Source organism: Selaginella moellendorffii, unplaced genomic scaffold (assembly GCF_000143415.4).
Source record: "Selaginella moellendorffii unplaced genomic scaffold, v1.0 SELMOscaffold_20, whole genome shotgun sequence".
In the NCBI taxonomy this organism is placed as follows: domain Eukaryota; kingdom Viridiplantae; phylum Streptophyta; class Lycopodiopsida; order Selaginellales; family Selaginellaceae; genus Selaginella; species Selaginella moellendorffii.
The window spans coordinates 17,514-30,983 of NW_003314281.1; the positions used below are offsets into that span (position 1 = coordinate 17,514).

At 43.6% G+C, this 13,470-nt stretch overlaps 1 protein-coding gene and 1 long non-coding RNA gene across 2 annotated transcripts in view; both read left to right on the top strand.

Annotated features, from left to right (window-relative positions):
- The first annotated feature begins 5,709 nt into the window (after positions 1–5,709).
- LOC112347246 lies at positions 5,710–5,982 on the top strand. Its single transcript, XR_002992723.1, has 2 exons — positions 5,710–5,765; positions 5,835–5,982. It is a non-coding gene; the product is annotated as an uncharacterized LOC112347246 (long non-coding RNA).
- A 6,300-nt stretch (positions 5,983–12,282) lies between these two features.
- Positions 12,283–13,470, top strand: part of LOC112347252 (formin-like protein 7) — a 2,016-nt gene continuing 828 nt past the window's right edge. The window contains exons 1-2 of the mRNA XM_024677871.1: positions 12,283–12,430; positions 12,486–13,441. Of these exons, the coding sequence (XP_024533639.1) occupies positions 12,283–12,430; positions 12,486–13,441 (1,104 nt within the window). The remainder of the gene's footprint in view (positions 12,431–12,485; positions 13,442–13,470) is intronic.

The window sequence follows — 13,470 nt, forward strand, 5'->3', positions numbered from 1 at the left end:
CTGAGGTTATCCAAGGGGAAGAGGAATACGAAGTCAAGGCCATCCTCAATGCGCGCAAAAGCAAGTGACAAGGACGCAAGGTGAGAAAGTTCTATGTGAAGTGGAAAGGATTTCCACATTGTGAGGCAACATGGGAACCGGAGGAGAACCTAGCGAATGCGCGAGATCTAGTGGAGGAATTTCTGCAAGGCAAAACTCTATATACTTATGCAAAGTTCAATTAAAATATCAATTTGCAAAGTTGAGCAAGTCGCATATGTTGGGACCCGAAGGCGCGCCGAAGGTAAGCTAATTAGCACGGGTTTGCTAGGTCAACCAGGTGTAGGGCACTAACCCCAACTCCCCGCGGGGATGTCGAATCTGTAGATGTATTCTACGGAGGTTGGGTTTAAGTCCCAACCCCCTAGTAAAGCAAGGCTGGGTTCAAGTCCCAACCCCATACTAGGGCGTGGTGAGGTGAGGGGTATAGGGACACCTATATTCCATTGTCATGGGCTCTTGGCCGAGGAGGCTAACTTAGGCACACCGCTAAGTGGGGGGATGCCCCCGGAGACATGGTCAACAAGTCGTAGCATAAAAAGAGACGTTCGATGTGGGCATCGAACTTCTTCTATGGGTGGTGGAGTTGTAAGGAACCGACTCCCCGAAATGTCGTAAGCTAAAGGATCCCTGAAAGCATGACCAAAATGACAAAGAGTTCATCGGATGGGACCGAGTCAGAGATCGAGTCCAAGACCGACTCTGAGACCAAGTTCGAGATAGAGTCCGGGATCGAGCCGAGGCCAAATCGGAGACTGAGATCGAGACTGAGTTCGAGACGGAGTCCGAGATCCAAATCGGGTCCGAGACCGAGTCCGAGGTCAAGTCCGAAGTTGAGTCCGAGATTGGGTCCGAGATCGAGTCCGAGATCAAGTCCGAGACCGAATCCGAAGTCGGGTCCGAGATCGAGTCCGAGATCGAATCTGAGACTAAGTCCAAATACTAATACGGGTCAAGGGGTGAAAGCCCAAAGCGTGCGTCTCCCAAGGGGGGGGGAGGGGGAGGGGGCTGCAGGGCGTTCCAAAAGTATAGTAGGGATAATGAGGTCCAGGAACCAGTCTTGAAGGAACTTTCCAGAGGTGCTTCCAAACTGACTTGAGGTTGGACTGGGGCCGAGGGGCCTTAGGTGGGAGTGAGCATGGGCTTGGGTGGTGCTGGAGGGGCCACCTAGGTAAGTGCTCAAGAGTAGCTCCCACTCCCAAAAGTGAAACCGACTGCGGTGCTCCCGGCTCATGTGGAGTGGTGCCCCACTTGAGTACCTTGTGGCTCATTGGTCCTCGCCCTTCCTAGGGGCTTGGGCCTTCCCTTCGGGATGGAAGTGGGGGGGTAGAGGTACCCATACCGGGCCATTAGGCCACGTGTTTCGCCCTGATGTCCCAAAGCAAGTGTTGCACCCAAGGCTTGGGATTTAGAGGGTCCCATGATCAAGTCTTATTGTACCAAGGGGTGTTAGGAACCTGGAGGCTTGGTGTGCTTGGCTGCTTGTGCCTACGGGGAGTGTAGCCAAACCTTAAGTCCAGTCTAACACGGGGAGGGGGATTAGGAGAGATTTGGGAATCCGTGGATGGATGGCTAACGCTCTGTTGCTCGTATAGTGAGTAGCTGAAACCAAGTAGGACCAAGTAGGAGCTGGTACAATAGGTGGGAACCTTGGTGAGGGAACTTAGCACAAGCCAAGGCAGTGTTGGTTGGATAGACGAGGTAAGTTGGTAAATTGGAAAGGAAAAATTTGTGGCTTACACTACGCGACATTGGTTTAAAGCTGAAGTGGTTGAAGTGCGTGTTTGGGTTTAAGGACACAACTTATCTCTGGTACTGTATTTCTCGTGAGGGTTTGCAAGTTGATCCTAACAAACTTGTGGCTATTCTAAAATTCCCTACTCTAAAGTGTATGAATGATGTGCAGCACTTTTTGGGCAAAGTGTAGTATCTCGGTCGTTTTGTGAATCATCTTTCTGATCGCACTACACTGTTGCGAGCATTGTTGAAGTCATCAAAGTCATCTTCATTTGGTCTTTGGATTGTGAGTGGGCGTTCATGGATCTCAAAGAGCTATTGACAACTCCTCCGATTTTGGCATATCTTGACTACACTTAACCTTTTATTTTGTGTGTAGATGCTTCTAATATTGGTCTTGGGGTTGTGTTGATGCAAGAGAGCTCGAGTGTGCTTGGTCAGCATCATCCTATTGCATATATCAACCGTACATTACAACCAGTGGAGATGAACTACTCCACGATAGAGAAAGAGTGTTTAGCAGCAGTCTGGGGTTTCGAGAAACTTCATGCATATCTACATGCTTCTCGGACGTTACTTGAAGGTGACTATGCTGTTATTACTTCATTATTGAAGCGGAAGAACCTAGTTGGTCATACTACTCGATGGGCTTTGAAGCTTCAGATATATGATTTTGATGTTGTTCATCACCCAAGGAGTTCTATGGATAATGCTGATGCCCTTTCTTGAGCTCCTCTTCCTTCTCCACTCTCTTTTCATGTTTCTGATGAGCGTGTTACTCCTGCATCTGTGGATTTTCTAGACAAGGATTCTGTGCCCTCAGCAGTTGCTGTACTTGATGTTTAGTGTCCACAAGGCATAGAGCAAGATCTACCTTCTCTTGATGAGGTTCGCGAGGCTCAAAAGATTAAGCCGTGGATTCGAAGGCTTCGAGATGGGTTTGAGAATCCTGCATCACTTGCTGATGACTTACCTTTCCGGCATTTACATTCTTAATATCGCCTTGACGACAGCCTTCTTTATTTTGTAGGGATGGATCTTGATGATCATTTACGGCTAGTGGTGCTTTCTGTCTTTATTCCACGGTTTCTCCATGCCTACCATGATTCTCCTGTTCTAGGTGGGCATATGGGACATCGTCATATAATCAAGAAGCTACGCAGGTCTTTGTATTGGCCGGAGATGCGACGTGATATTATTCGGTATGTGCGTAGCTGCATTTGGTGCCAAGCTCATAATACTCCCCCTCGGGTTGCGGAAGGACAGTTGTCGTCAATTGCAGTTTCCCGTCCATTTGAGTTGGTGGCATTTGATCTTATGGGATCTTTTCCACGGTTGACTGCTGGCAATGAGTATGTTATTATTGCTTCTGACTACTTGACTCGTTGGGTGGAAGTTGGTGCTCTTTCTAGTGCCTCTGCAACTGCTATTGGATACTTCCTCCTCAATCGAGTGGTATTCCAGCATTCTTATCTAGAGCGGATTCTTTCGGATAATGGTCCCGCATTTATGGTTGAGGCATTTCATATTTTGACATCTTGGTTGGGGATTTGCCACACTTTCACAAGTGCTTATCGTCCACAATCAGACGGTCTGGTGGAACGGCTCATTTGGACGTTCAAGGGGATGATTGCGAAGTATGTGAACTTTCAGCATTCTGATTGGGATAGTTATTTGCCGTCTCTTCAGTATGCATATATCACTAGGGTGCAGAGTTCTGTTGGTGCTTCACCATATAAACTCCTATATGGTCATGATCCAATATTACCAACGGAGCTGGGTTTACCTTCGCGATTGCCACGAGTTGTGGATGCTAGGTCATGGGATCAATATTTGACAAGCATTCTTCCACTTGTCCGAGCCAAGTCTGTCAAACACTTAGGCCGCGTACAAGTGGGACAACAACGGCGTTACAACTCCCATCATCGTCCACCTGCAAAGTACAAAGTGGATGATTTGGTGTTAGTCCATTTTCCCCATCTTACGGTATGTGGTTTATCTAAGAGGCTCCTTGCACAGTGGAAAGGACCGTATCGAGTGTTGCGGCAAGTTAGACCACAAGTTTATGAGGTTCGGCATGATGTCCAGCAGGCCAATCCTCTAGAGATTGTGCATGTGCAGCAGTTGAAACACTTTATAAAAAGGGATCAGGAGAAGTTAATCCCATTTACAGATCTGTTGATGCCTCCTCTTGATGTTCCTTCAGATCCCGGCCTATCTACAAGAGAACCCTGATGGTCTTCCATTATTCCGAGAGGAGGGGATGATGTGAGGGCCAAGTGTATGGCTATGATGCCGTATACTAATATTAGCATAGTGGGATTTTGGTAGCCGTCGGATTGGTTTCAATCCGGACCACTCGCTCCTGTATATAAGCTAGGGTTTTTGGGCTAATTGATATGCACATTTCTGTATTCCCTTTCTATATTCCATGCACTCACAATGTGAGGCAATCAATAATTCTAGGTAATGAAAATGATTTGGAGTGATATTCACTTCTCCTTGTACATACTACAAGATGCAGTTCAAAAGAAAAAGAAAGGTGAGATTTTAAGTTGTCCAATGCACCCATGTAATTGGTTTTCTCTACTATTCTTGTACAAACAACTCTTCTGGATCACATCAAAATTTCACTCTAGAAATCGCTAATGTATTTTGTGAGAGATACATGAAAACTAGATGATTATGGTTTTTTATTTGCATATATGTGTTTAGATATGATTCTTTCAAAGCATATAATAAGAGATCAAGGTGATAAGTAAGTAGCCAAGTTTTCTTGCATTTTAACTATGAAACTAGAACTAAATCTAGTTATCAACAGAATTACATAGGTTAGAAACTTTCAACACTAAAAAGATGTTTGGCATTATGTACTGCACCCAGAATAAGCACCTGGATAACACTAATTAGACTTCCTCTGGGCAACTTGTGAATGCAACTATGCAGGTGTGCTTCTACCATGGAGTGTGTATATACTGTTTAAATAGCTCTACTTATTTTTTGAAAGGTCTAATCAATAGTAAATAAAACTTATCAATTTGTTTCATATGTAAAGTTTTAATTTTCTGTTTCAAAGTAACAAAAAGTACTGCCAAAATTATTGGTTAAAGTTAGAAAAGAAATGCCTCTTCCAACAACACACAAATATAGAAAATAAAAAAATAAATTTAGAAGTTCACTCTAGGTTTGAAAAAAGTGTTATCAGTTTATCAAATTATTAGTTTTACCTTATATTTTTTGACTAAATGTGCAGGAGATTTATTATATAAGGTTGTTTTCTTACACTCATATTACCAAGTACTAAGTATGGAAAACAAATCATTTCTCTACTTAATTTTATTGCTTGTAGTCATTCTGAAAAATGAGAACTTTTGTAATGCCACTACAAGTATCAAAGTGGAAGGTTATGTTTATTGTACTAATTGTGGTTCACTTTCTCAAACTGGCATTTTGGGTAACAGAAATTCATCCCATCTTTTGAATTCTTTTTAATCTTGTTAAATCTTTTAGGTGCCAGGGTAAATCTGGTTTGTCTAGGAGACAGTGATTCAACATTTACAAATAATAAAGGGTTCTTTGATATCTCTGAATCAGTGAAAACTGGAACAGATATTGGGAATTGCCGAGTGAGTGTGGATGTAAGTAGAACACCCATATCACCCCGGGGGTGTTCTTTCTTAACAGACATAAATGGTGGGTCAAGTGGCCAATCCTTAAGCACATGCATCAATAATGGAAACAACAAATTCACTTGTGGACCATATTATTTTACTCCAAATGTTTGTCCCCCTCCACCACCACCAAAAACACCTCCACCTCCACCACCTAAAACACCGCCCCCACCACCACCAAGAACACCTCCTTCTCCACCACCTGATGCGATCTTGCTAGAGGCAAGGAGGCAAAAGAAGGATTGGAATCACTACTAGGATTGGGCTCAGCAATACGAGACGTTGCTCGAAGACGATGTCTTTGCAACAGTGATACAAGTAAGTATCACAAACAACAGTGACACAAACTCTCAGCTAAAGTTGTCTTTTTTGGTTTCCTCTCCCTAGGCATTGCATTACAAGCTTCACAACGATCCATGGCGAGCAAAGCTCCCGAAAAGAGAGTGGGGAATCCCACCAAGTTGCGGTATCAATCACGCATGACAAACTTTTTTTGTTCTCTCAGAGAAGACCCAAAGAAGGAATTTTTACATGACACGTTTTTAGGGCTTCTATGTTCTTCGATCTTAATGTTTATGGTGATGGCAGGCAGCTGGGATACACCGGCGTCGAAATTCCTCACATTGTCAAGGCCGTGATGCGCGAGGAGTGCCGACTCGCAGCATTGCCTGAGTCTCCAACAAGATCCCATTCTGGCAGTACTCGAGAATCAGAGTCGTGGTCGTGGATCAAGTGTGAGCTGGCAGCTCTCAATCCTTCCAATCCCGTGATTCAATTTTATGATGTGGTTGCTGTCCAGCTGATGAACCAGCAAGCGTTTGCTCAAGCTTGCACAACCATGGAGGTAAGAACGAGAATTTTCGATCTCTCTTCTATTGCTTTCTCTCTTGGTTGATGTGATAAGCTTGAAGAAGTTGTCTTTGAGGATCAAATCTTCTCCCTTGACATATAGCCTTTCTTAGTCAATCTATACCTGGAATATTCAATTATACTCTAATTCGTTTGTAATCAAGGTTTAATGCTATGTATCACAGATAAAAACAATCTACAATGACTTAAGATCCACTCAATTGCAGTAACAAATTCCTTGAATCCAAGAAAATTTTGCCACTTAGAATCAACCCAGTCTTGAGAAGAGGAATTATGCCCTCTTGAGAAGAAGAACAGATAGGAATTATGACCAAAATCATTCCATACCTGCTTGAGATCTGTCTGGGGACACCAAGAATTTCACTACATCGGTGCTGGTGATACACACATCCCCATCTGTGGCGAGAATATATTGCTAGCAAAGCAAACACTATTGCCACCACCACTATTCCTAGCATTACCGCCACCACCACCGCCAACAGCACCATTGCCTCCTCACCAGCATCAACATCAACTTTGTGCAATGCTTTCTCAAATTCGCCCCACTCCAGGCTAGGTATTAGGGGATGATATTCTTTATTGGCATGCTCGTGAACAAGAGGGCTGAGAGTTGCGTAGTTAGGGATTTTTATGAGGAGGAGCTCGGGAACTGCCACCAAAGAGAACTATCAGTGAAGTACTTTTTGATTTTATTGGATTCTGGTCAAGGCACCAAAATGCTTTGGAAAATCAGTCATCTAATATCTAAAACTTTAGAACAGTATCACAAAATCTCTAAACTCCACATTGCATGGCATTCTCTAGCCCCTAAACAACTGATCGCTAGCTTGACAAGATCATGAGGTGGTGCTCTTGCAAAAAATGTAGCTCCTCCTCATAACCCCTAGAGCAACCCATTCATGGTTTGGAGGCCTGGGTGCCAACTCACACATATCACTATCCTCTTGTCCACACAAAGCTAGTAATTACACTGTAAAATCTAGTTGGTGAGGAGCACTCTAGCAAGTTTTGATCTGAAAAGAGCTGGCAAAGAGTTGAGGTGTATCTTGCTTTTGATTTTAAAATACATTTATCTTAATATTACTCAAACCCAAAAAAGTTTAATGCCAGGAAAGGGAATACAGAAAATATGCATATCAATTAACCTAAAAACCCTAGCTTATATATAAGAGCAAGTGGCCTGGATTGAAACCAATCTGACAACTACCAAAATCCCACTATGATAATATTAATATACGGCATCGTAGCCGTACACTTGGCCCTCACATCATCCCCTCTTGGAATAATGGAAGACCATTAGGGTTCTCTTGTAGATGGGCCGGGATTTGGAGGAATGTCAGGAGGATGCATCGGGGCATTAATTGCTCCTGATCCCTTTGTATGAAGCGTTTCAACCATTGCACATGCACAATCTTTGGAGGATTAGCCTGCTGGACGTCATGCCAAACCTCATAAACTGGTGGTCCAACTTGTTGCAACACCCGATACGGTCCTTTCCACTGCGCAAGGAGCCCCTTATATAAACTACGTACCGTAAGATGGGGAAAACGGACCAACACCAAATCATCCACTTTGTACTCCATAGGTGGACGATGATGGGAGTTGTAGCACCGTTGTTATCCCACTTGTACGCGGCCTAAGTGTTCGGCAGACTCAGCTCGGACAAGTGGAAGAATGCTCGTCAAATACTAATCTCACGACCTAACATTGGCAGCTCATGGCAATTGCAATGGTAAACCTAGCTCTGTTGGTAATATTAGATCATGACCATATAGGAGTTTATATGGTGAAGCACCAATAGAACTTTGCACCACTGTGACATATGTATACCGAAGAAATGGCAAATAACCATCCCAATCCGAATGCTGAAAGTTCACATACTTCGCAATCATCCCCTTGAACGTCCAAACGAGCCGTTCCACCAGACCGTCTGATTGTGAATGATAAGCACTTGTGAAAGTGTGGCGAATCCCCAACCAAGATGTCAAAATATGAAATGCCTCAGCCATAAATGCGGGACCATTATGCGAAAGAATCCGCTCTAGACAAGAATGCTGGAACACCACTCGATTGAGAAGGAAGTATCCAATAGCAGTTGCAGAGGCACTAGAAAGAGCACCAACTTCCACCCAACGAGTCAAGTAGTCAAAAGCAATAATAACATACTCATTGCCAGCAGTCGACCGTGGAAAAGGTCCCATAAGATCGAATGCCACTAACTCAAACGGACGGGAAACTACAATTAACTCCAACCGTCCTTCCGTAGCCCAAGGGGGAGTATTACGAGCTTGGCACCAAATGCAGCTACGCACATACCGAATAATATCACGTCACATCTCCGGCCAATACAAAGACCTGCGTAGCTTCTCGATTACACGACGATGTCCCATATGCCCACCTAGAACAGGAGAATCATGGTAGGTATGGAAAAACCGTTGAATAAAGACAGAAAGCACCACTAGCCGTAAATGATCATCAAGATCCATCCCTACAAAATAAAGAAGGCTGTCGTCAAGGCGATATTAAGAATGTAAATGCCGGAAAGGTAAGTCATCAGCAAGTGATGCAGGATTCTCAAACCCATCTCGAAGCCTTCGAATCCACGGCTCAATCTTTTGAGCCTCGCGAACCTCATCAAGAGAAGGTAGATCTTGCTCTATGCCTTGTGGACACTAAACATCAAGTACAACAACTGCTGAGGGCACAGAATCCTTGTCTAGAAAATCCACATATGCAAGAGTAACAGGCTCATCAGAAACATGAGAAGAGAGTGGAGAAGGAAGAGGAGCTCGAGAAAGGGCATCAACATTATCCATAGAACTCGTTGGATGATGAACAACATCAAAATCATATATTTGAAGCTTCAAAGCCCATCGAGCAATACGACCAACTAGGTTCTTCCGCTTCAATAATGAAGTAATAACAGCATAGTCACCTTCAAGTAATGTCCGAGAAGCATGTAGATATGCATGAAGTTTCTCAAAACCCCAGACTGCTGCTAAACACTCTTTCTCTGTCGTGGAGTAGTTCATCTCCGCTGGTTGTAATGTACGGCTGATATATGCAATAGGATGATGCTGACCAAGCACACTCAAGCTCTCTTGCATCAACACACCCCCAAGACCAATATTAGAAGCATCCACACACAAAATAAAAGGTTAAGTGTAGTCAAGATATGCCAAAACCGAAGGAGTCGTCAATAGCTCTTTGAGATCCATGAACGCCCACTCACAATCCAGAGACCAAATGAAGATGACTTTGATGACTTCAGCAATGCTTGCAACAGTGTAGTGCGATCAGAAAGATGATCCACAAAACGACCAAGATACTACACCTTGCCCAAGAAGTGCTACACATCATTCATACACTTCGGAGTGGATCAAAACATCATCAATGAAGTCAGCAGCCACCTCTGGCATATTGCAAAGAACTTCGTCCATCATCCACTAGAAGATTGCTAGAGCATTGTTCAAACTAAACAGCATCACTAAGAACTCATACAAACCAAATAGTGTACGAAAAGCAGTCTTAGGAATATCTTCTTTGGCCATTAGTACTTACTAGTACTCAGAAGCAACATCCAGCTTGGTGAAATCTTGATCTCCTTGGGTGACCGACGACGAATAAGAACCTTGATTGGACGAGCATCCCCAGTTGGAATTGGATGACATGTGGCAATCTTGGCCCCAAATGATAGGTCAAATTCAAAGAGATCAGAATACTCCTTCATAAGTCGGTCAACTACTGCAACACAAAGATTGTCAGAGGGATCGGAAAAGGGAAGAGCAGAACAAGATAGAAACACAGGAGGAAATAGTGGGGAAACAAAAGTAATGGAAGCAGAAGTAGAAGTAGAGGGATAAAGAGGTATGGAAGTGAGAGGAATGGATAAAACGTAAGGAAGTATGAGACAAGGGGGAGAAGCCTCAAAGTCACACTTAGCATGATTGCGCTGCAACCAATCCATACCAAAAATGAGGTCAAAAGCTTGACTCGACACCGCAATGAGTACAACTCAAGCTCGAAATCACCCATACGCACAACCAGGTCTGCCTCATCTCATGCACATGTATGTGTATGGCCATTGCCATAAAGAATGAAAACTGGTTTTGCCGCACGACGCAAGTGTAGACGACAATATGTGGCAACAGGTCGAGCAATAGAAGATAAACTCAAATTTGTATCAACCAACATGGAGAGAATAATAGGAGACCTCTTGTTATAAGAATGAGCTTGCAAAGTAAACACTGGATGAACTGGTGCCGAATGAACCCCTTAATTATACTCCCGAAACAAAGATGGAAGGGTCATTAACTTATTCGCGCAAGGTCACTCTGTTACTCGCGCGACTCCTTGTTTCCCGGATGCATCTCGGTGTCCAAACCTTCCACTACAGCAGCACATCCGGGATGTTGTTAATGCCAAGGTCTTCACCCAGAAAATGGAGGTTGCCAATCTAGAAAATGCCGACAACACCGATAAGTATGACCAACTTCATCACATGCCTAACAGCGAACATCACGGCCATGACTACATCCTCGCCCTTGACCTTGGACTCGAGCAGCAACAGCATCAACCTCTATTGGAACAGGACCATCACCCATAGGAAGTGGAGCTGAAGGACGTGCAGTGAGAAGTGGAAGAGGCGACGTCTCATAACGTTGTGCCAAGTGAAGAGCATTGTCAAGGGTGGCAGGAGCAAGTGCATGCACAAGTCTGACAAGATCTTGACGAAGTGCTGGCTACAACATTCCTAGCTTGATCCGCTTCGATATATTTGGCTCCGCACGAAGCAAAAGACATCAGAAATGAACACCAAATTGCATCACTAACTCAGATGGCCCTTGGCAAAGACGATGCAATTGTTGGAAAGCATCATCACAGTCATCGGCATGTTCGAAGGCGCGTTTGAAGACATCCGGAAGAACACTCCAATCCCTGCGAGTGGCTGCTCCCAAACTGTTGTACCACTACAACGCCATCCCTTGGAGACACGTGGGAAACTCACGCAAACGTCAAGCATCATCCCAAGAATGATATGTGGCAATCATTGTAAAGTGATCGAACCAATGGTACACATTTTCCCCAGGATTCCCGCGAAAGAACTCCGGCCGAACGCGAGGATTGGCACCAAGAGCAGGAGGAGTTGTACCATGTGCCGTGAATGCCACCATCAACTGAGTTTGGTTGTTCAATTGCAATCGCATAGCATCAAGCAATTGTACCAACTACTGCTCCAGAGTCAAAGGAGGAGATTGCTGATCTGCCATAAAGATGAATGAAAAGGAAAGAGCAAAATAAGAGAAATGACAAAATGCTAGAAGGAAATGGTAGATCTAGACAATGCAAAAAGCTAGATCTAAACCAAAATTCTGAAAGGAAGGAACAAAAGAAAGGAAATGGAAAAAACTAGATATAGACAATGCAAAAATTAGATCTAAACTGAAATCCCAAATCCAAGCACTCCCCAGAGACAATCAAAGATGCCCCTCATCTCCACCAATGTGAGTGCATGGAGTATGGAAAGGGAATACAAAAATGTGCATATCAATTAGCCTAGCTTATATATAGGAGCGAGTGGTCCAGATTGAAACCAATTCGACAGCTACCAAAATCCCACTATGCTAATATTAGTATACGGCATCGTAGTTATACACTTGGCCCTCACAACATATATATAAAAAGAAAATTAAAATTTAATCAGGATTTTAGTTAAACACAAAGATTAACCAATCAAGCTAAGATATTCACTAGTTGAAGGTAGCTTTCAAAGTAAAATAAAAGTAGAATTTAAAATCTAATGTGGCCTTCTAACAACTCAAAAATAAAACAAAATATTTAGAAGATCACTCTGGGTTTGAAAAAAGTGTTATTAGTCTAGCAACTTATTAGTTTTACCTACAAAATATAGTGTAGGATATTTATTATATAAGGGTGTTCTTTTACCTTATATTAATATGTGAGTATGGAAAACAAAAAAATTCTATATTTAATTCTATTACTTGCAGTCATTCTAAATAATGAGAATTTTTGTGATGCCACTACACTGATTCAAGTGGAAGGCTATACTTATTGTACTAGTTGTGGTTTAGTTTCTCAGAATGGGATCTTGGGTAAGAAAAATTCATCTCATCTTCTAAATTCTTCTAATCTTGTTAAATTTTGTAGGTGCCAAGGTAAATCTAGTTTGTCCAGGAGACAGTGGTTTATCATTTACAAATCTTAGAGGGTATTTTGATATCCTTAAATTAATCAAGACTGGAACAAATATTGGGAGTTGCAAAGTGAGTGTGGATGGGAGTAGAGCACCCCTACTCCCCTGGGGCTGTACATTTTTAACAAACATAAATGGGGGTTCAATTGGTCAATCTTTAAGCACATGTATCAACAATGGAAACAACAAATTCACTTGTGGGCCTTATTATTTTACTCCAAATGCTTGTCTGCCTCCACCACCACTACTACCACCCCTTAGAACACCACCACCACCACCACAAAGAACACCTCCTCCAACACCAACACCACTATCACCTCCAATTTCACCAGCACTACCACCTAGAACACCACCACCATCACCACCACCACCACCTTTATCACCTCCAATTTCACCAGCACTGCCACCTACACCACCACCACCACCACCTTTATCACCTCCAATTTCACCAGCACTGCCACCTAGAACACCACCACCACCAAAAACACCTCCTCCACCAATTACACCAGCACCATTATCACCTCCAATTTCACCAGCACTACCACCTAGAACACCACCACCACCACCGCCACCTTTATCACCTCCAATTTCACCAGCACTGCCACCTAGAACACCACCACCACCACCACCTTTATCACCTCCAATTTCACCAGCACTACCACCTAGAACACCACCACCACCATCACCACCACCTTTATCACCTCCAATTTCACCAGCACTGCCACCTAGAACACCACCACCACCACCTTTATCACCTCCAATTTCACCAGCACTGCCACCTAAAACACCACCACCACCAAAAACACCTCCTCCACCAATTACACCAGCACCATTATCACCTCCAATTTCACCAGCACTACCACCTAGAACACCACCACCACCACCACCTTTATCACCTCTTATTTCACCAGCACTACCCCCTAAAACACCACCACCACC